This window comes from Falco peregrinus, chromosome 6 (assembly GCF_023634155.1).
Source record: "Falco peregrinus isolate bFalPer1 chromosome 6, bFalPer1.pri, whole genome shotgun sequence".
In the NCBI taxonomy this organism is placed as follows: domain Eukaryota; kingdom Metazoa; phylum Chordata; class Aves; order Falconiformes; family Falconidae; genus Falco; species Falco peregrinus.
In genome coordinates, this window is record NC_073726.1 from 58,893,670 (window position 1) to 58,913,360 (window position 19,691).

At 49.8% G+C, this 19,691-nt stretch overlaps 1 protein-coding gene across 2 annotated transcripts; it reads right to left on the bottom strand.

The window, feature by feature from the left end:
* Positions 1 to 324: 324 nt before the first annotated feature.
* GGA1 (golgi associated, gamma adaptin ear containing, ARF binding protein 1) lies at positions 325 to 11,489 on the bottom strand. Of its 2 annotated transcripts, none has more exons than XM_013295556.3 (17): positions 11,425 to 11,489; positions 10,655 to 10,739; positions 10,271 to 10,346; positions 9,555 to 9,653; positions 8,117 to 8,240; positions 7,527 to 7,627; positions 6,391 to 6,471; positions 5,832 to 5,969; positions 5,608 to 5,689; positions 5,095 to 5,202; positions 4,652 to 4,807; positions 3,811 to 3,875; positions 3,492 to 3,667; positions 3,097 to 3,380; positions 2,714 to 2,883; positions 2,351 to 2,461; positions 325 to 2,174 (listed from the first exon to the last, which is right to left on the bottom strand). In XM_013295556.3, exons 4-17 carry the CDS (start codon positions 9,636 to 9,638, stop codon positions 2,064 to 2,066), a joined length of 1,791 nt encoding a protein of 596 aa, XP_013151010.1. In that variant the 5' UTR covers positions 9,639 to 9,653; positions 10,271 to 10,346; positions 10,655 to 10,739; positions 11,425 to 11,489; the 3' UTR covers positions 325 to 2,063. The 2 variants fall into 2 exon arrangements, with proteins under 2 accessions (XP_013151010.1, XP_055665279.1); XM_055809304.1 differs by lacking the exon at positions 11,425 to 11,489 and adding an exon at positions 11,266 to 11,417.
* Positions 11,490 to 19,691: the final 8,202 nt, after the last annotated feature.

Consider the following 19,691-nt stretch of genomic DNA (forward strand, 5'->3'; position numbering starts at 1 on the left):
GCTCCTCGGGGGCTGCTGGGCACCAGCCCCTGCCCACTGCCTTTCCCTGGGGAGGGAGGAAAGCAGGCAGCACCCAGCTTGCAGCCTGCAAGTGACTCTGCTCTCAAAACAGGAATTGAGACCAGCTGGGGGACTTCCACCATCCCCTCTCCCTGCTCATGGGAGTGGGGAAATCATAGTGACAAGGGCCCAGGTGACCGGGGGATGATTACAGGGGCAGGATCTGAGCTGCAAACAGCCCCTTGCAGGGTGGAAAGAGCTCCTTAGGGGTCAGGAAAGGCAAAGGGAAAATGCATGCCTTGGGTCAAAATCAGAGGGCCAGGATCAGTAAAGAATTCTTTATTTCCCATAAATACAGCAGATTCTTCGCACCGGGCGTTTAATTTTAAATCTTTTTGTTTGTTTGTTTTCTTCCATTTACAGAATTTTGCACTGAAAATATATACAAGTCTGTTCAAGAACCAAACAAGATCTGCAAAGAAAAAACCCATACAAAACCCTGAAAAGAGACCAGAAAGGGAAGTAAGACACAGCAGAACCCCAGCATAAAGACCTTGCTTCCCCCTCTCCTCCTACCACGTGCTGTGCCCAGCTCCAAGACACCTCACCTTTGCTGTCCCCAAGCCAAGAGTGCGAGACACCCTGCTCACCTCCATCTTTCACAGGCCTCCTTGTACCTCTGGCAAGCCAATGCAGGGCACAGCTTGCCCCTGCTTTTAAGATCAAGCCCTCTTAAAACCAGCTTAGGGATGGGAAGTACCTCCTGCGGTCATGAGTCCTGTTGGGATGGGGATTGCTTGGGACGTGCCACCCCTGGTCTCTTCTGTGCCTGCAGATCCCTGCTCTTGTGTCACAGTGATCAGGTGGCTGGGGCAAGCCCTCTCCTCACCGCAGGGAGCCAGGCCTGCCCACGGCTGCGGGCAAGGGTGTGCAAGGCACAGCTGTACGCCCACCTGCACCCCCCACCCCCCCTTGCAGACCTGGGATCCCAATGCCAAGCTTAGCGGTGTCCCCTGGTGATGGGCTGGGCTCCAGTCTCTCGCCAACCCCCAGCCCATCACCTACCTCACCCCGAGAAGACACTGAAGAGCTGAGAAAGCCCCGTGCCACACCAAGCTCTCCAGCCCAGCCAGGGCAGAGGAAGACAACGTGCTGCTTCCTCTCCCTGTCTGGCAAGGAGGCTGTGTGGCAACTCACCTCACCACAGCACGCCCCTCAGGGCTGGCACACGGGACAAAGTCTGACAGAGCCCCCAAAGCTTGCTGTGGCAGATGAAGTGTCTGGGAAGGGTGTGGGCTTCCTTGCTGCAGAGGCTCAGTGCCCAGGAGCTCCTGCCGAAGGGGCTGGGAAGGCACAGAGCAAGCCCTTCCCAGCCCCTGGGGTCCCAGCCCAGGGCCCACCTCCCACCAACAGTTCTGTAAGCAGCGGGAAGGAGGAAGATATAGGAAGATGCCTCCCACTGACCCCTCCAAAGCAAGGACAGCTGCCTGCTCTCCGGTACCGGAGAGACACCTAGTCTCTGTCCAGCCTTGTTCCACAGCAGCTCCAGTGTGCTCTGACCAGACAGGGAGTGGCTGAGGCCCAACTCCAAAGAGCGGAGGGGAACAAGAGGGAGCACACCGAGCGCAAAGCAGCTGAAGGGCTGGGAAGCATAGAGGGGACAGTCAAGGAAAAGGATCTTCCTTTGTTAGGCCTTGCCCCAGGCTGAGGCTGTTAAAGCTCCCCATCCTTGTTCCCCACTGCACCTAGAGGGGGAAAGCAGGGTTAGAAGAGAAGCTGGACAGGTCGGGAGGGAGTGTTGCCTTTGGGAAGAGCAGGGAAGGCAACTGTTCACCCACACAAAGCTTTCCACTCCACTCCTAGTAGTCTTGTTGGATGAACATCTCCTGGTGTCTCTGCTCTCCTCCTTGAGGCATGCTCCCTCTGGCCCTTGCCCAGCCATCTGGAGGATGGAGTGTGAGCAGTGCACCCCCCCCCCCCCCTCCCCATCTCCTCAGGCTGCTCCAGCCCCACAGGGCTGGCTTCTCAAGGACTCTGCAAAGTAGTGCCTGCCATGTGCAGCCCTAGAGGTTTCCCCAGGACTCTGGCGGGGGGAACTGGTCCACATCCCCCATTTCATTGTAGGTTTGCTCTCCCATGGTGAAGGTCAGCTTGTACCGTAGCCTCACTTTCTCCTGGACATGGGGGAGAAAGGATAAGCAGTCAGAAGAGAAGGGAAGAAAGGTATGAGGCACAAAGCATTCAGGTCTCTCGGAAGCTGCAGACAGCAGAGGGAACAGGACAGGGTAGGCAGGCTTTGCCCAAGCAGTAAGACCAGCCTCTCCTCACGCCCCAAGGACGGTGTTATTACCTTCTGTGGGTTAGCAAGCAGCAGGACTTGTGTGATGGCACTGGGGTGGACAATGGGGTTGAATGCCGGCAGCTCCGTGCCTGAGGGAGGCTGTAGCTTCACCTTCATCACCTAGAGAGAGAAAAAGAGAATCTCACATTCCTGAGAGGGACTTGGCAGCCAGAGGCCCTGCTCCCGTATTTAGGGAGCTTCCATTGTCTAGTCAAAAAGAAAATCAACATGCTGGTTCCTGCTAATCTGAAGGCAACATAACTCACTCTCAGCCCCACACAGCTGTTTGAACCCACCACCCTGCCTTTCCTGCAAAAGCAGAATCACACTTTGGCCCAATCTGGGGACCTCAAGACCCAGCCGTTGCCTTACCTTGGGGACGGCAGACTGAAAGACAATGTTGCGGATGGGCTGCGGGGCTGTGCTAAGCATAGAAATCACCACCACAAGCACATCAGGCCTCTCCGGCAGGGCATCCTTAGCAAAGTGGAAGAGGACACGGAAGCCATGCTGATCATACACTGTCACAGGGAGGATGCTGCCTGTGGGAAAGGCAGGGACAGGCAGCAGTCAACCAGGAGGGAACTGGCCCTGTAGTAACATTTCCCCATCACCCAAACTCCATGTGAGTGACAGACACCACTCCTCCTCAACCTTCACAAAATCCAACAGGCAAGAAGTTTCCTCACATTCTTCCCTTCCATGTGCACAATTTGTTCCCCCTAAGCTTGCCCCCCTCTGTTGCCCCAGCTCACTGGGTTTGATTGACTCCAGAGGCACAGTGATGTTGGCCAGCAAGATCTCCTGGGGCAGTGTGGTGGCAGGAGGCCGTGGTGGGACTGCAGTACTTCCTGTTGGTGTGGTAGCAGCTTTTGGAAGCGTAGCAGGAGCAGACAGCTCTGAGGTCAGGGGCAGTGTAGGGTTCGGAGAAACACTCTGGAGCATGGGCAGAGTGCTGGGATTGTGGGCTGTAGTGCCAGAGCTGCTCCTGTTCTGGAGATCCCTCAGGGTGAGCCGGGGGGGTGGCTGCTGCTTCTCCCTGTAGGGAGAGAGAGGGCAAGGAGCAGAACAGGGCACTGAAATGTCGTGTCCAGCACCCCCAAAATGGAAATAATGGGGAGAGATGTGAGACTGCACTACCCCTGCTTACCATCGCACTTGTTGAGACTCTGGAGGCAAAGACTGTTGCAGCAGAGTCTTGCCCAGGAGGTCCAGGTCATCCAGGCCACTGGTGAAAGGAGGTTTGGGGGAGGACGCACCAGCATCTGTTTTGACTGGTGGTGTCGCCACGATAGGGGTGAGACTGAGCTCGTTGCTATCTGATGACTGTAAAAAGAGTGCACAGGAGAGCCCCCCAAGCAGGGTTGCGTTATCAGCACCAACTCTCAGATGTGGGACGTGCCCCCACCTACTCCATTTGTTGTTCTAACCACCCTTCCCACCCTCTGCCCTGGCTCCCATCATGTTACCTGGAAGCTGTTCCAGCCACTGCTGTCACCAGCCTGGGTAGGATGTGGTGATGGGTCATTTAGGCCTGCCGGGGGTAAAACCGAACATGAAGCCTAGCTACCAAGTGGGTAAGAGCATTAAATGGGGCCTGAGTGAGACACAGAAGCAGCAGGACAGAACCACCGATGTGGTCTCTGTCTCTGGTCCCCGTTCTTGCACGGGGGAGAGCCAGAAGGGGGGCAGAAAAAACACTGTCACGAGACCCTCATTTACAGTCTAGTTCTCACTGCAATTGGCAGAGAAGTGAATACTACTGGGCTGACAAGCCTGACTGACCACATCGTCTACTTCATGCTGCTGTACCCAAAGCACTCATCTTAGGAAACAAACACTTTGTTGGGAAAAGCAGGACTCTAGAGCCTTCTAGGGTTCACACCTCACAAGATTTCCAAGTGAACAGTTTTGGAAGTCCCATGCATCTGTTGTCAGCTCATGACTTCAACTGCAAGGAGTAAACATGAGATGCTGGGGGCGATCCACCCTTGTGATCCTATCAGGGGATGGCCATTGCATCACTCCTGATTTACTTGCCAGGTCAGTTTTCCCACAGCAAATCAGAGGCCACATCCCTGCAGGCTGTCTCTGACCAGCCTGGAAAACACCACCGTACTGAAGTTCAGAATCATAGCAAGGTCCTCCCCTCCTTCTCCATCACACTAAATGAAGGACATTTCTTGGTCTTTCATTATTCACCTCTCCCAGAGCTCCCCCTTATTCAAGTTCCTGCCACAAGGAGAACCATCCATGCAGACTGTCCAGAGTCAAGGAGAGAATAAAGAGCTTTTGCTCTGAATTTCTCACCTAAAGACATGAGTTCATCATCCAGCAAGGAGACAGAGCCAGCTTGGTCAGGCACAGGGACTGCTGAGCCACCTGAAAGGGTGGGCAAGGCTGGGTAGGAAGGGCCTGTTGCTGGAAGATCCAGGCCTGACAGATCCAGAAGCGCTGAGGTGCTGCCTGCAAAGGAACATGCTGAGACACCTTATCCAGTCCTTATCCAGTGTGCTGAGGCCAGTTCCCCTCCTTTCTCCCACCTGGGAAAGGAAACTCCCCCTCTGCTCCCCCCTCCAATTCCCTCTCTTCACACATCAGTCATTTCCACAAGCCACTTCTTCTTCTCACCAGCTCCACTCTGACCTGCAATTTTCACCTTTCCACATCTCTCCGTCTCGTCTTACATTACAGGAAACCAGCAATACGGTCCCCTCTGCTTGACCTTCCTGTCCCCATTCCCCAAGTCTCACCTCGAAGGGGACCAGCCACCGTCTCCCCATTGATCTCTTCTCCCCTTACAAGCTGCTTGTAGAGATTGATCACCTGTGTCAGATTGTCATTGGCTTGCAGGATCTCCGCTGAAATGGAACAGGTAGGAAGTTAAGTTTGAAAACTGCGAAGAAACAAAGAAAGTGACTTTTATAACCCAACTCTGTTTACTCCTTCAAACCAAGGCCCAGGGAGCTGTTAACAGCCTACTGCAGATGGTGTTTCTGCAGTTGTTGCTGCAGACTGCACCAGGGTATGCTGATACCTCCATGGCAGTTTCAGCAGGACAAGCTCAAGCATCATTACTACAATGAAGCGGAGGAAGCCTGTAACGCTGCTGGTTGCTGCCATGTGTCCCCACTTAGGCCCAAGCCATAAACTAACCTACAGCGAACGGCCACCCAAAACAGAGCAACAGTTGCTGACAGATGCCGCGCCATGGGCAGCCCACGAAGATGGAAGGAGACAGAATGGGAAAGGCCAGATACACTTACCCAGAGCTTCATCATTGTCTTCTGTGTCACTGGCGAGCCGGAAGAGCATGGGCCTCATACGCTCACAGCGCTGATACAGATCCTGGGGGAGAGAGGAAAGGGGGTACCGAGGCAAGCACCGGGATGCTCAGCTGGAGGTACAAAACTGGCAGGAGGAACTTGGGGGATAAGGGTCACCCATCTCTGGTAAGCCCAGGGAGGATGCTGGGATGGCCTTTCCTTACCTTCATTAGGTCCTCATTGCTTTCCATTGTCTCCCCCTTGCTGTAGTTTGTCACCATCTCTGTCAGCAGCTTCACATTGTTGTTCACCTCCTCAATGGCATTCACCCTCTTGGAGATCTTCTCCATGCGCTTCTGGTCCTGGAACGGAAGCACATGGGGGAGGATGCCCTTGCTCTTGTCTGCAGCTTGGAGAGGAGGAAGGCTGGACTAGCCAATACACCAACTCCCTGGACTATGGCATAGCAATGCTGCCCTCAAAACAGCTCCCGCTCCAGTGGAAAAGTCCAGATCACCTCTGGGCTGGCACTTGCCAAACAGGGATGGAATTGCCACAGATCTAATGCTGCAGCAGGGCTTGGGCCACAGAAAGCACTCAAAGCCATTCCTCCAAGTAGCCAAGGGATGGCAGAAATCACACAGACTCTTTAGCAGCTGCTGCTGCAAAATTCTGGGCAGAAGCTCTGTATGTCTGCAGGAGGACAGAGAGACACTGCTCCCTCAGTGCCAACCATTGCCACCCAGACCATGACCCCCCAGCCTCTCTTTTCCCCAGTCACACCTCCTGAACCATCTCCTTGATGAGCTTGTTGGCAGCCCGGAGGTCCTCAGGATGGGAACTTTTCAGGAGACGAGCCAGTATCTGCAAAAGAGAGGGCATCTCTGAGCCCAGGCTGAGGGGTGGCAGCCACAGTCATTCTTGCAACACTAGAGCCAGTAATTGTCCTTGCCCCAAACTCATATGTGTCAGAGGCAGCAGACAATGCCCGTTATTTGAAAGCCCCTTGTGGGCTACCAGAGGCCAGGGAGAGAAGTACAACTGGTCTTCCTTTTCCCATTGTGGTTCTGGTTATGTAAGACAGGTCTTTCCCTGAAGATCCCCTGCATTCAAAACCTGCTCCTGCGCGCCCAATACACATCATGGAGACCCTGGAGCACAGCAGCATAGTACTGAGAAAGAGACAAAGGCTGGTTTATGCAGGAATTGCCATGGGAATGTAATGGATTCCTACTCAGACCTCTTCACAGGTGCAGCTGGTGAAGAGGAAGAGCTCTCACTTTCTCTCCCCCTCTGCAGTCAGTGAACTGGCCACCTACAAATCCTCATTTGCACACTGTGACCCACAGATGCAAAATATAGGCCCTGTAGCAAACCAGCACCACACCTCTACTGCAGAACTAGACCCAGAGGAGCCTAATTCCTGCTTAAATATATCAGCACTGATAATGCAGAGGTTTGTCTCAGTGGTGACACAATTCTGACGGAAAGGCAATATAGGATGGGTCCGGGAGGGTATAAGTGGCTGGGCGATAAGCAGATTGCAGTGGTGGTGGTGGGGAAGAGACAGCAGCAGCATCTGGGGCTGAGATTTAACCCTCATGGCCAGATAACTCAGAAGCCTGGAGAATGCACAGCAGTAACCTCCCACAGCCTGCTGGCTAATGTCAGTGCTTCACCATCCTGCAGCTAAGCAAGCACTCCAAAGGTCAAACAGACCCATCACATGCCCCATCTCTGGCACTTCCCTTTGTCGTGATTTTGGAGCAGGCCCTCAGCATTCCTGTGGTGCATTTTCTGAAGGACAGCATGTGGAGCAGGGGCCTTGACTCTTTCTGGACCTCCACCTCAGGGGGACAGCAGATCCTGAAGCAGGGAACATGTTGCCTGCTGTCCTTCTCCTTGCACAGAGCCCTTACCTTGGATTTCTCTTCATCATCAAAGATTATGTTCTTGGGCCGAGGGGGAGGTGGTGGAAAAGGAGTGTCATCAGGCAGCTTTGGGTCACACTTCACAATCCCTGCAGCAGACAGACACCAATGGAGAGGTCAGGAGGACACTCACCCACTGGGGGATGGCACTGCCACCTAGGTCTTTTCTTCCCTAATGGCCCACCAAACGCAGCTGTGACTGAGGATGCGTGGGTTTGCTCCCACTACCCAAGATCCAGGACTGCCCTCTACTCCCCATCAATGTCCTCTTTTAGAAAAACCCAGCATCAACTGCCAAAGCATTTGCAGCCCTTCATCCCCAGACCTCTCCAGTGTCCCATCTCCTGTAGGAGCAAGCAGATGTTCCCTCCAACCCATAAAGCAACTCAGACCACCAGCAACTCTCTCTTCCCAGCTAGGAGCCCCTGGGCAGCCTCTCCTTCACCAACCCCTGGTGCTGAGCTAGACTGATGGATGTGCTGGGTCTGGGCACAGGAAAGGGAGAATCTGTTTCAGATTCTGCCCAGATAAAAAATGAGGGAGAGCGCACCATCCCCTTTCAAACCTCTGCCTCTCACCTTGTTTCTTCAGCATCTGGTAGGCTTCCGAGATCTTCACCTCATGAGGCAGCCCCAACGTCCAGCTGTACATCAGCTCCAGGATCTTTGACTTCACTTTTTCTGGTGTCCGGCTTCCAAGATACTAGATGAAGAGAAGAGGCACCTTGAAGCTGATCTGAGCCGTTGCAAGCCTGTTGGCCTGTTCCTCTCCTCCCCTCCCCCAGAAGAAGTGAGACAGTTCCCAACGGCACAAAGAGGAGGAAAGAGGAAGCAAGCAGGAAGGCTCACGAGGCCCTTGCAACATGTCCTATGCTGTGCTTGGTTTCCTCCACAGGAAGCACAAGAGGTGGGAGAAATGCTGCACCAGCAGCCCCTCAGCAACATGCAGGAACAGGTGGGAAGGCTCAGGCAGGTCTGTTGCCTAGTGAAGGAAAGGCTACTGCTAACAGAAGCTGCTCAGCAAGGCAGCCCTTCAGGAATGAGGGGACAGCAGGGCTGGGAGGGGAAAGGGCCGTGGGACGGTCCCGGTGGGGCGGGACCCCGCCCTCTCTCTCAAGGGCACTCTCCACTCTACATGTGCCTGGCATCCTTTAGAGCTAGGTGTTCCCCAGATGACCAGCACCCAGTGGTGAGATGATCAAACACTTCCACTCTCTCCCTGCCATACAATCACCCTTCACCCTTCTCCCATGGGTCTGCTGAGGCCACTGGTGGTAGAAGCAGTGCACGTGCCACCAGAAGCCAGTGGCTTAAGGTAGCGGACACTCTCCAGGGCATCTAGCAAGAGGACTTTAAGATGCTGCTGTCACTGTCCATGGCTATTCATGATCACAGATCACAAGCTGTGACTGGCAGATGAAGGCTTTCCTTAGTCATATTTAGTCTGTGTTCCCTTAACTCTATATTGGCTGGCATTAACTGCCTTAACTGAATGGGAGAGCACGCACAGCTTGTTCTGCTGCAGGAACAGCAGCATCAGCACAGGAGCTGGTAATGGCTTGGTGGTTCAGATGGACTTGCCAGAGCACTGCTATAACGAGGCCTGGGCTTGCCCTCAGAGTGTCTCAACCAGGCTGAGACACCCCAGAGAGGCACCGTCACAATGTCAGAGCTGGGGGAGGTTCCTGAGCACATGCAGCACAGGAAGAGCCCAACAGAGATGCAAGAAAGGTGACTCCAGGCACGCACATGAGCTGAATAGTCTCACAAATGCTGATTGCATCATGTCTAGCTGGCCCTCAGCTTGCTGCATCAAGATCACCCTCTAGCAGACAGGTGAAAGCTCACCTTCACACTAGAAAACTCACCAGGGGACAAGGACTAGACCTCCTATTGCCATTGTCCTATTTCCCCCACATCCCAGAGGGTGTCTAACCTTTCTGCTCAGCCACCACTTCTTCCCAAAGCCTTCCTACCACCAGGTTCCAGTGCCCTCCAGCACAATGCCAAGACCTACCTTGGGTGACACCACTTTGATGAGCTCATTGAGGAAGCGGAACTTGCCCACCTCATCATGGAAGCGTTTGCCACAACTCTTCATGCAGGACTCCAGCACCTGGGGAGAGGGGCAAGGTAAACCCCAGCATGGGGTCAGCACAGATTCAGGAGCCAGCTCCATCCTGCTCCCCCCTTGCCAGGCACGGAGCCTATGGCTGTCCTTAAGAGCAGTGCATAGGGCCAGCCCCTTTCCTTCCCAAGTGGCCAAGCACCCCCCAAAAATAAGCAGGAAGATTTTCCTCTCTGGGGTCAGTCTGCAGAGGTGGCTCAACAGCCCATGGAAAGGGATACCCTTAGAGAGCTCACAGTCACCAGATTTTTGCAGCATGGAGCCACAACACAATTAAGAATCACAGAATCATTTAGGTTTGAGAAGACCTTTAAGATCATTGAGTCCAACCATTAACCTAATACTACCAAGTCCACCGCAACAAAACCCAAAAAGCCTTCTGTCAACTTCAACAGGCTATAAGCCTTCCTAGGAACAAAACCTTTCCTACTAGTCACCACTCCTCTCTTGTGGAGCCACCTTCAGCCCCTCTCCTACCCAAGGACCCAGGCGTCCAGCACATTCTCAGGGGGAATTCAGCTTCCCGTGCTCCTCCAGTCAAACTGGAGCAAGTCCACACTCTGCCCCCCCTCCATCCAGTTCTACTGGCCTGCAGATGTCCTTACCGTGAGGGCCTGAAGAGCTTCCCATTCCTGTGGAGATTGGATCTTGTGGGCAAGAAGTCGGGTAGCAAGCGGAGGACTGGAATGAGTGAGGGAAAAAAAAGAAGCTAGCCAGTTGTTGATGAAAAGCCTGGTACCTGTGTTTCTATGTTGGAATCCAGGGTTGAAAAGCATTTTGCAAGTTTAAGGCACTGACGAGACACCAAGATGCCTCAAAACCCTGGGGGAACTTTCCATTAGCGGACCAGGATCCCCCACCCACCCCCACTTCGAGGGGCTTTGTGCCTGTTCAGCTCTCAGGACAATCCCACTGAATTGTACTGGGTGGGGGGATCCTAACGCAGGCCTGTGACCTGGAGGAGCCTGGGGAAAGGACGAAGCACTTACCCCTCCAGCTCCTTATTGAGCTGCTCACAGAAAGCATTGATACCATCCCAGTCCAGGTCCTTGTTCAGGGGGTTTGTTGCTTTGTCTGCAGGTGGGAGAAGAGGACGGTGAGAAAAATCTCCCCAGGCTCCCACCCTGCGGAGGTGACAGACAACATTGCTCCAGCTCAGTCCCAGCCAACTCCACCAGGTGCCTCAGCGGAGGATGGCACCGAAGGGAAAACCACGCTCCGTCCGCTTGCCCCCTCCTGTAGAAGCCCCGTGCACCAACCACCTGGCCACCGCCGCCCTGCCCCCCCGGCACTGCGGGGACACCTGCCCGCTGCGGGGGCTCACCCGCGGGCCCCGCGGCCACCCGCCCCTCACGGTGGCCCAGCAGCCCGGCAGGCGGGCCCGCCCTGACACCTCGCTACACCACGACCCCCAGCCCCTCCCCAGCTCCCCCGCTCCGTGAGCGCCCCCCTTCCCGCACCCCCACCCGCCCTCCGGACACCCGCACCCTCACCCCAGCCACCCGCCACCCGTCCCCGCCGACGGCGGCGACCGGGATCTGCTGGCGCCACGGCCGGGCCGTGCCAGCGGGAGGGGCAGGGCGGCCCCGGCCGCACTCACTGATGCACGCCTCCAGCGTCTCGGGCTCCATGGCGGAGGGCCCCGCCCGCCGGCTCCTCAGCGGGGCAGCGCCGCGCCGCCGCCCACCCACCCGGCCCGGCGCCGCCAAGCCATCGAGAGCGCACCGAACGGTCTAGAGCGCCGCTCCAACGGCCTCACCATAGAGCAGCGGAAGTCGGCGGCGCAGAGCGCCACACCCCGCTCCCAGCGCGCCCCCTGCTGAAGCACACCCCCCGTCCACCGAGTTCACTGCGCAGGGTAAAGAAAGGCGCAGGACGGGGAAGGAAGCGGAAGGCCTCTAGGAAAAGGCACGCGAGAGCAGAGCAGGCCAGAACGCCGGAAACCAGCCGCCACGCGAAAACAAGCCGACCGAGCCCTTCCCGGAAGAACCCTCATACTGGCAGGTGAGGCCGCTTCCGGTACAGAGATGGAGCACTTCCGCCCCGCGGGGCAGCGGCGTGTCCTTTAAAAGGACACGAGCCGGCTTGCTCTGGCGCGTGCGCGGTGCCGGCCGCCCGGGCGGGGGAGCGGGGGCTGTGCCGCAGCGGGTCGGGAGTGTTAGGGCATATACACACTGTAAGTGCTAGTAAGCGAGTTGGCCTGGCCTGGCCTGGCCTGGCCTAGCCTGGCCGGCGTCAAGTTTAAATAGCCGCAGATCTGGCGGGGCCTGGCCGCCTTCCTGGCTGTGCAGCTTGGTGGGGCCCTGGAAATAGCGAGGGGTTCCAGGAATATAAACCCTGTTTGTCCTCGCTTTCCTTGCAGCTCTGGTAATGTAGGCCAGTCCTAACTGTGACACTTAATATCACTTCTTTCTAATATCACTTCTTTCCTCTGTGCCCCGCTTGGAAGGAACCTGTGGGTGTTTCTCCCTGTGGTGATTTATTACTTTTTTGTTGGGTTTTTTGTTTTGTGTTTTTTTTTTTTTTTTAATAATGCTGGTGAAAGGTGCTAGCTCAATGACTTTAGGGAGCAGAAGCCTCCACCTGTCTGAAGAGTCCCTGGTGCTCAGGGGTATCAGCGGTGGTGCTCAAAGCCACGCAGGGGCTGGTCTTGGAGGTGTCTAATCCTGGAGACAGATGTCCTGAGCCAGGGCGGTCTGTGCTGGGTTACTGGTTTACAGTGCTAATCCCACAGATGGCAGGCGAGGGAACTGCCCTCATGTCACACCTAATGTCTTTTCCTTATGGATAGCCATTGTTTTGGGGGGGATTTTTTGGCCATTAAAAAGTACTTTTTGCTGCTTGAATGTAGTTCTTTTTTTAACTCTTACTGTCTTGCATCACAAAGCCTTTTTTAAGTGCCTTTCATTGAAACTTGCCACATCCTTCCCTCTGCTGTGTCCAGGCACGTTTTATTTGTGTTATTTTAATCTTATGAGTCAGCCTTGCCTGTCACTATTGCCTCTTCGTTTTTTTTTTTTTTCTGAGAATCCTTAAGTCATCTTTAGGAGACTGAGGCCTAGATAGTACTCTTCTAGGTCATGTAGAATCTGTGTAGAAGGCGTGCATCTCTTCTCTCCAACCCACAAAGCAATGCTGATACCAGAGGAATTTTACCAGCCTGCTTAACCATAAAAGTTGCAACTATGTATCCATGACATGGCTGAGCTGCACAACTCTATTGTAGTTTAGCTACTAGTAGAACGCTGCATTGTATAGTTTAGTTGCCAAGTAGATAAGAACCGGTTCAAAACCAAGACATGAGCCAAGAGTGCTGAAACAGGGTCAGAAGAAGAGAAGGTCATGAAGAGGGAGAGAAGAAAAAGAGGAAGATGACTAAGAAGAGGATGAAGATAGGATGAAGATTCCCAAACCACCACCAGAGGACCCCCAACCCATTAGGCCACATATGTATTAACAGTGTAGATGTGATATGCAGTTCACAGAACTGTAGTGAATATGGTAATAGTTTCTTAGAAATGTCATTAATATGTATAGATCAGCCATATAAAGATAAAAGGTGAACAAAGTCGGTATGCATATTGGATGGAATTTATCCTGTTTATCTGGCGCTGAATGTAAAGAATGCCTGCTTTCTAACACTCCAAACTGAGTATTGGAGAGTTTTGTCTCCAATTTTTTAGTATCAAATTGATGATGAGTATGGGATCCTGCTTTTGAACTTGGACTGAGTACGGAATCATGGGATGTCCAGCCAGCACCAAGAGGATTTCTCGGGGACACCCCCATCCTGGCTCTGCTGGTCTCATAAGCAGAACCTCACTGGTAAGACAAAGGCATTCTTTTGATTTTGAATTTTGACTTGAAGTCCTACCCATAAGTTGAGACACAGTATTGTAAGATGTCTTGCAGGGCAAGTTAGATGCATCTCTGGATTCGATAGTCTGTACCTGTGTTCATGTGGGCAACAGAGGTACCTGAATTAGACTATTGTTTGTTTGAGTCTGTACCTGTGTTCATGTTGGTGACACAGGTACCTGAATTGGACTCTCGTTTGTGACATGGGCACATTAATTCCTCTTGTCTGTTTGAGTCTGTGCCTGCATTTGGGTGAGTGACATGGGTACTTGAATTAGACTCTTGGTTTGATTCTGTGCCTGGGTTCTGTTATTTATCTTAGATTTGTGTTACTTGGCTGTTACATTGTTATTTGTGAAATTTGTATTTCTGAATTTGATTGGACATAATATACTAAGATAAAATGGGATGCAACATATCTAAGGTGAAGAATGACATAATGACATTCTGAGAAAGATTACAGGTCCACCAGTAGGTAGTGTCAGGTGGGTGGGCTTGATTAAATACTGTAATCAGTGGTGGCCACTTTATAAGTTAGAAAATGGCTGCAGGTGGCCAAATAATGGAACTTAGATTATGATACTTTGTTATAATTGATGTTGTTTTAAAAAGGGAAGGAAAATGGGATGAGGTGATATACGCTGATATGTTTTTCAGCTTACGGGATCATCCTGAGTGGCAGAAACAGTGTGGAATTAATTTGGCACCAAGTGATCCTTTAGTGCTGTCATTAGTGAAGGATGAGAAAATTTCTTGGGAGAGACCTCCAAGGAGGTGTTGTTCATCTTTTAATATAGGACAGAGGTGTTTAAAATTGAAAATTGGGAGAAGAAAAAGGAAGAGGGACACATTCAACATTATGATGTTTGCCTTCCCAAGTAACCCTTACACATGATGGAGCCCAGCTTTCCTGGAGATGGCTGGACACTCGCCTGTCAGTGGGTGAATTCCTTGTTTTGCTTTGCTTCTGTGCACAGCTTTTGCTTTACCTATTAAACTGTCTTTATCCCAGCCCATGAGTTTTCTCACTTTTTCCTCTTCTATTCTCTCCCCCATCCCACTCTTGGGAGTGAGTGAGCAGCTGCATGGTGCTTAGTTGCTGGCCAAGATTAAACCACAACAGTTCTTTTTGGAGCCCAATGTGGTTCACAAAGGTTTTGAGATAACGACAGAAGTGATTGGAATGTGCTAGCTTGAATTTATAGCTGTTATTGCTGTTTAGCTTTAATCATCAGGTTTCTGTGTGATTTCCATGCTTGCCATGGGGCTTGCTTGCTGTAGAGTCTAGCACTCATTAGTGGCCACTTTTTGCTTTCACTGCTTGCTGTACCGCTTATCATCTTACTGTGCTGTGCTCAGTAACATTTTGTAAACAGCCATGGTGATGGGCCTGGGCTGAAAAGTGGCCAGGGCATCGCTGCTGTTTCTGTGCTGCTGTACTGGACAGGATGGGACTCCAGTGTGACAGAAACCACCTGAACCAATGGAGGACAAACCTTACAAGAAACAGTGCAAGTGCATCAGTGACCCAACCAGAGCTGACTTCGGTACCCCATAACCCCATACAACACACCACCTCTCCACTTCTGACCACTATAACAGACGGAGCCCAAATTCATGGACTAAATGACATTTGTGGATACACATTTTTACAGGGGTGGTCCACAGACTAGGGGAATGATACCTGTGTATTATATCAAAGGATGGGAAGGGTGGTGGTGGTTAATGAGGTTATATTAGAAATTGTGACATGATGTGGAATAAGGGGTGGTTACTGTACTTGGTTTGACTGGAATAGATTTGATTTTAGCTGATGCAGTGTTGAGTTTTGGATTTGGTGTGAGAACAATGATAATAATATGAAGTCAAGGGCTTTTCAGTTTCTCAGGCTCTGTCAGTGAGAAGACTGGAGAGGCATGGGAATTTGGGAGGGGACATGGCCAGGACAGCTGACCCAAACTAGCCAAAGGGATATTCCATAACATATGATGTCATGCTGAATATATAAGCTGGGGGAAGATCAGGCAGAAATTAAGGTTTTGGTAGATACCAGGGAAACGTATTCAGTAAACAATGGTATTTGAATTATTGGTGCAACAGGGAAAGCCAAAGAAGCACGGTTCCTCAAACCAATATCATCTCAAATAGGAAAACAATGGGTAACTCATCAGTTTTTGTATTTGCCAAGAACCTCCAAGCCTTTACAAGCAACAATCAGATTTAAGGGTGAAGGTGTTAAAATGATGATTCCTGAAGGTAACTATGTCCATGTGCTAGTACTGTCTTTACAGAGGGATGGAAAAGAGAAAGGGGAAATCCTGGTGGAAGTGGAGGACACAGATTCCCCTGGTCTGGACTGGAGAGATACTGGGCCAAGCCAGGCTAGCTGGATATAGAGTGTCAAGAAACAAAACCCAGGTTGGAAAGCAGACCATGAAGTACCTGGGGTTTGACATTTCTCAAAGACAACATGCTCTTGATTTTGGGTGAAAAGAAACAATTTGCCAACTCCCAGAACCACAGACTGTTCATGAACTAAGAATGTTTCTGGGAGCGCTGGGATGGTACAGATTATGGATGCCTGACTATGGACTACTAGTAAAACCTTTATATAGACTTTTGAATAGATTGATGGGATCACATCTGGAGTGGAATGCAGCAGGAAGGACAACCTTCAAAGAAGCTAAACAGTCCCTCATGAAGGCTCCAGACCTTGAGCTTCCAGACCTAGAAAAACCTTTTGAACTTTGTTTATGAGAAAGAAGCCATTGCACTGGGAGTATTGACATAGAGGTTAGGCTCCTTCAAAAAACCTTTGACATATTTTTCTAAGCAACTAGGCAAAATGAGCAAAAGATGGCCCAGATGTTTGAGAGCTGTGGCTGCCACTGTTCTGATTATTCAAGAAGCTTGAAAATTTACTTTGGGACAAAGAATCACAGTTTATATATACCACAACAGGAAGGGAAAATTGCAAAACAGATCTAGCAGCATGGGCTGCAGCAGAAAAGAATAATCTGCCCTTGTTAGTCCTGGTTCCCTTAAAGTCTCCACCTTTTATATAAAATCATTTTTAAATAAAGTCATAATTACCTGAAACCCCAGCATATGATGCAGAAGGTCGGAAAGTGATTAATACCCTGACAGCCACAATAAAAGAAAATGGGTGGGCCATTACTGAAAATAATAGAATTGTTCTTCCACAACAAATAACAACTGTATTAGCCCAGAGAAAACACTTATAGACTCACTGAGGAACTGAAAATTTACTTAAACATCTACAAAGATCAGTTTTGAGTAAAAAGATGTAGAAAATTGTAAAGTCAATCACTGAATGATGTGAAATATGCCAAAGAAACAACCCAAAGACAAAGAACCGGATTTGATTTGGAGTTACCAGACATGGACATTTTCCTGGGGATTGCTGGCAAATCAGTTTTACTGAGCTACCCTGAAAGAAAAATTATAGTTATTTACTGGTTTTAGTGGATACCTTTTCTGGGTGACCGAAGCCTTTCCCTGTTGCATCAATAAAACTAGGAAATTAGTTAAGGTATTGGTAAAAGAAATTATTTCTGGATTTGGAGTTCCACAAAGCTTATCATCAGATAGAAGACCACACTTTGTTGCAAAATTGTAGAACAAGTAAGCAAATTTTTAAGAATTACTTGAAAACTTCATGTCCCATACCACCCACAATTGAGCAGAAGGGTAGAAAGAATGATTCATACGCTAAAATTACAACTTGAAAAAAATTTGCCAAAACCCCAGATTTAAATTGGGTTCAGGCCCTACTGATAGCTCTATCAAAAATTAGAGTGCAACCCAGGGGTAAAATTAAAATAAAACCCTTTGAAATGATGTATGGAAAACCCTATCAGGTCCCAGGTGTACCAAGAAATGTAGTAATGGAAGGGGAATTCTATTTGGAAAATTATCTAATAACTTTAGGAAAAATAATTTTTGAACTTCAGAAATCTGTTATGGGTACTTGGGAGACAGGACTGGATTCTCCAATACACCCCTTCCAAGTCAGGAGACTGGGTCTGCTTGAAAACCTGGACGTTGGAACCATTGGAAAAAAAGAGGAAAAGACCATATCAGGTGTGGGTGATCACAAACACAACAGTAAAATTAGAGGGAAAAGGGCCTTGGATCCATTACTCTCCAGTAAAGAAGGCCCCTACACCCTGAATCATAGAAAAACAATCTCCAGTGAAGTTCAAATTTAGAAGGCCAAATGTATAATCGGGTATTATTAACCATAGAACTTGTAACTCAAGTGATCTGGACTGTAGGGTGGGATTAAAATTTGTACCTAATGTTGGTCCGAAATGTTACTGATGTCTTAAACAGAAGCGATTGTTGGATTTGTACTCAACTGCCAACTTCAGGGAGGGGGCAAGACCTGCCTTTAATAGGAGTGCCCATACCAATCAGTGAAATAACAATCCAGAATATGGCAAAGGACACCCTAAGAATCCTTGGTGGCCAAGTATCTTTCAAAAGAAAGACAAAGGGAAATACAGGTTACAATGTTGCTAGATGGTCAAAACTCAACCCTTTGTTTATATGGACCAGGCAATGATTCTTTAAGCACTAGTGACTTAAAATTTGGAAATGATGGGTGTGATAATCATGTAACTAACAGGAACTATGAAGCCTTTATAGGCTGCTTCCCTGGGTGTAATAGAACCAAGTCATTTTGGAGACCTACATTAAGCCACATGGACAGAACGAATTATCTTGGTCTCCCGGTCCGGGCAGGAAGTGGTTGGTACTGGCTATGTGGAGATACTGCTCATAAAACATCACCCCCCAGCTGGCAAGGAGCATATGCCCTCGGAACCTCAATTCCTAATCTCACAAGAATAGTTTGATAATTGGATTAGAGCCTTTTTCAAACGAACCAAAAGAAGCTGAAATGCTATCGCAGACAGACACACAGCCTTCCATAGCTTTGCTATATGGTTTCTTCCATAATCAGGGGTAAGTGGACTAAAGAAGACAATCGTGAACATATCATCGGTAATACAAAATATTGAGAACAGGACCCTGGATGCAATACCAGCACTACAAGTTGAAGTGTCTAGTTTATCAAAGGTAGCTCTGCAGAATCGAATTGTTAGCCTCACAGGGAAGTGTTTGTACAGTTATTAGCACAAGTTGTTGCACATATGTGGATTAAAGTGGCAGAATTTCTACTGATTTACAGATAGTTTAGGAGCAAATTAAAATTTTACGTGAACAGGTAAAGATGACACTAATTAGGGATTCAAAGAAATTTGGAACAAACTTACCTCATGCCTACCTAATTTGTCCTGGTTAAAAAAAAATAAAATTGTTCATCTTAATTACTGTACTATTGGGAAATTACCTTCTCTCTTCTATTATGATTCAGTGCTGTAATTATATGACAGAATTGTGTTGAAGGTGCAAGTATAAATGAATAGTTTAAAATAGAATAAGTGTAAGAAGGATGATGACTTGTTTTATGCAAATCATCAAAATAAAGGAGAGATTGATACCAGAGGAATTTTACCAGTGTGCTTAACTATAAATGTTGCAACTACATATCCATGACATGGCTGAGCTGCACAACTCTCTACTGTAGTTTAGCTACTAGTAGTACGCTGCATTGTATAGTTTAGCTGCCAAGTAGGTAAGAACCGGTCCGAAACCAAGACATGAGCCAAGAGTGCTGAAACAGGGCCAGAAGAAGAGAAGGTCATGAAGAGGGCGAGAAGAAGATGAGGAAGATGATGAAGAAAGGATGATGACCCAAACCACCCATTAGGCTACACATGCATAGTAAGAATGTAGACAGAAGTAGTTCATGGAACTGTAATGAATATGCTAATAGTTTCTCAGAAATGTCATTAATATGTATAGATCAGCTATATAAACAGTGAACAAAGTCAGTATGCATGTTGAGCGGAACTTATCCCCTGTGTATCTGGTGCCGAAAGTAAAGAATGCCTACTTTCTAACACTCCAAACCGAGTATTAGAGAATTTTGTCTCTGATTTTTCGGTATCGGTGCCTCTAAAAGAGTGATTTTGCAGTCTGGTGTTTCACAGCCCTCTTTCGCTCAGGTTTCGATCCCTCTGAAACTCAAGGTTGTTTATTTTCCTCTCTGTGGCAACACCCAGTGGTTAGCGAGTCTGG

Bases quoted from the DNA above. Each gene is read 5' to 3' on its own strand.
- GGA1 (XM_055809304.1), bottom strand. From the start codon at position 11,296: ATGGAGCCCGAGACGCTGGAGGCGTGCATCA. The intron at 6,472-7,526 runs GTAAGGGCTCTG...TCTCTTTTGCAG, and splicing joins ATGATGAAGAGAAATCCAAG to ATACTGGCTCGTCTCCTGAA. The intron at 2,884-3,096 runs GTGAGCTGGGGC...CCTTTCCCACAG, and splicing joins TCTGGAGTCAATCAAACCCA to GCAGCATCCTCCCTGTGACA.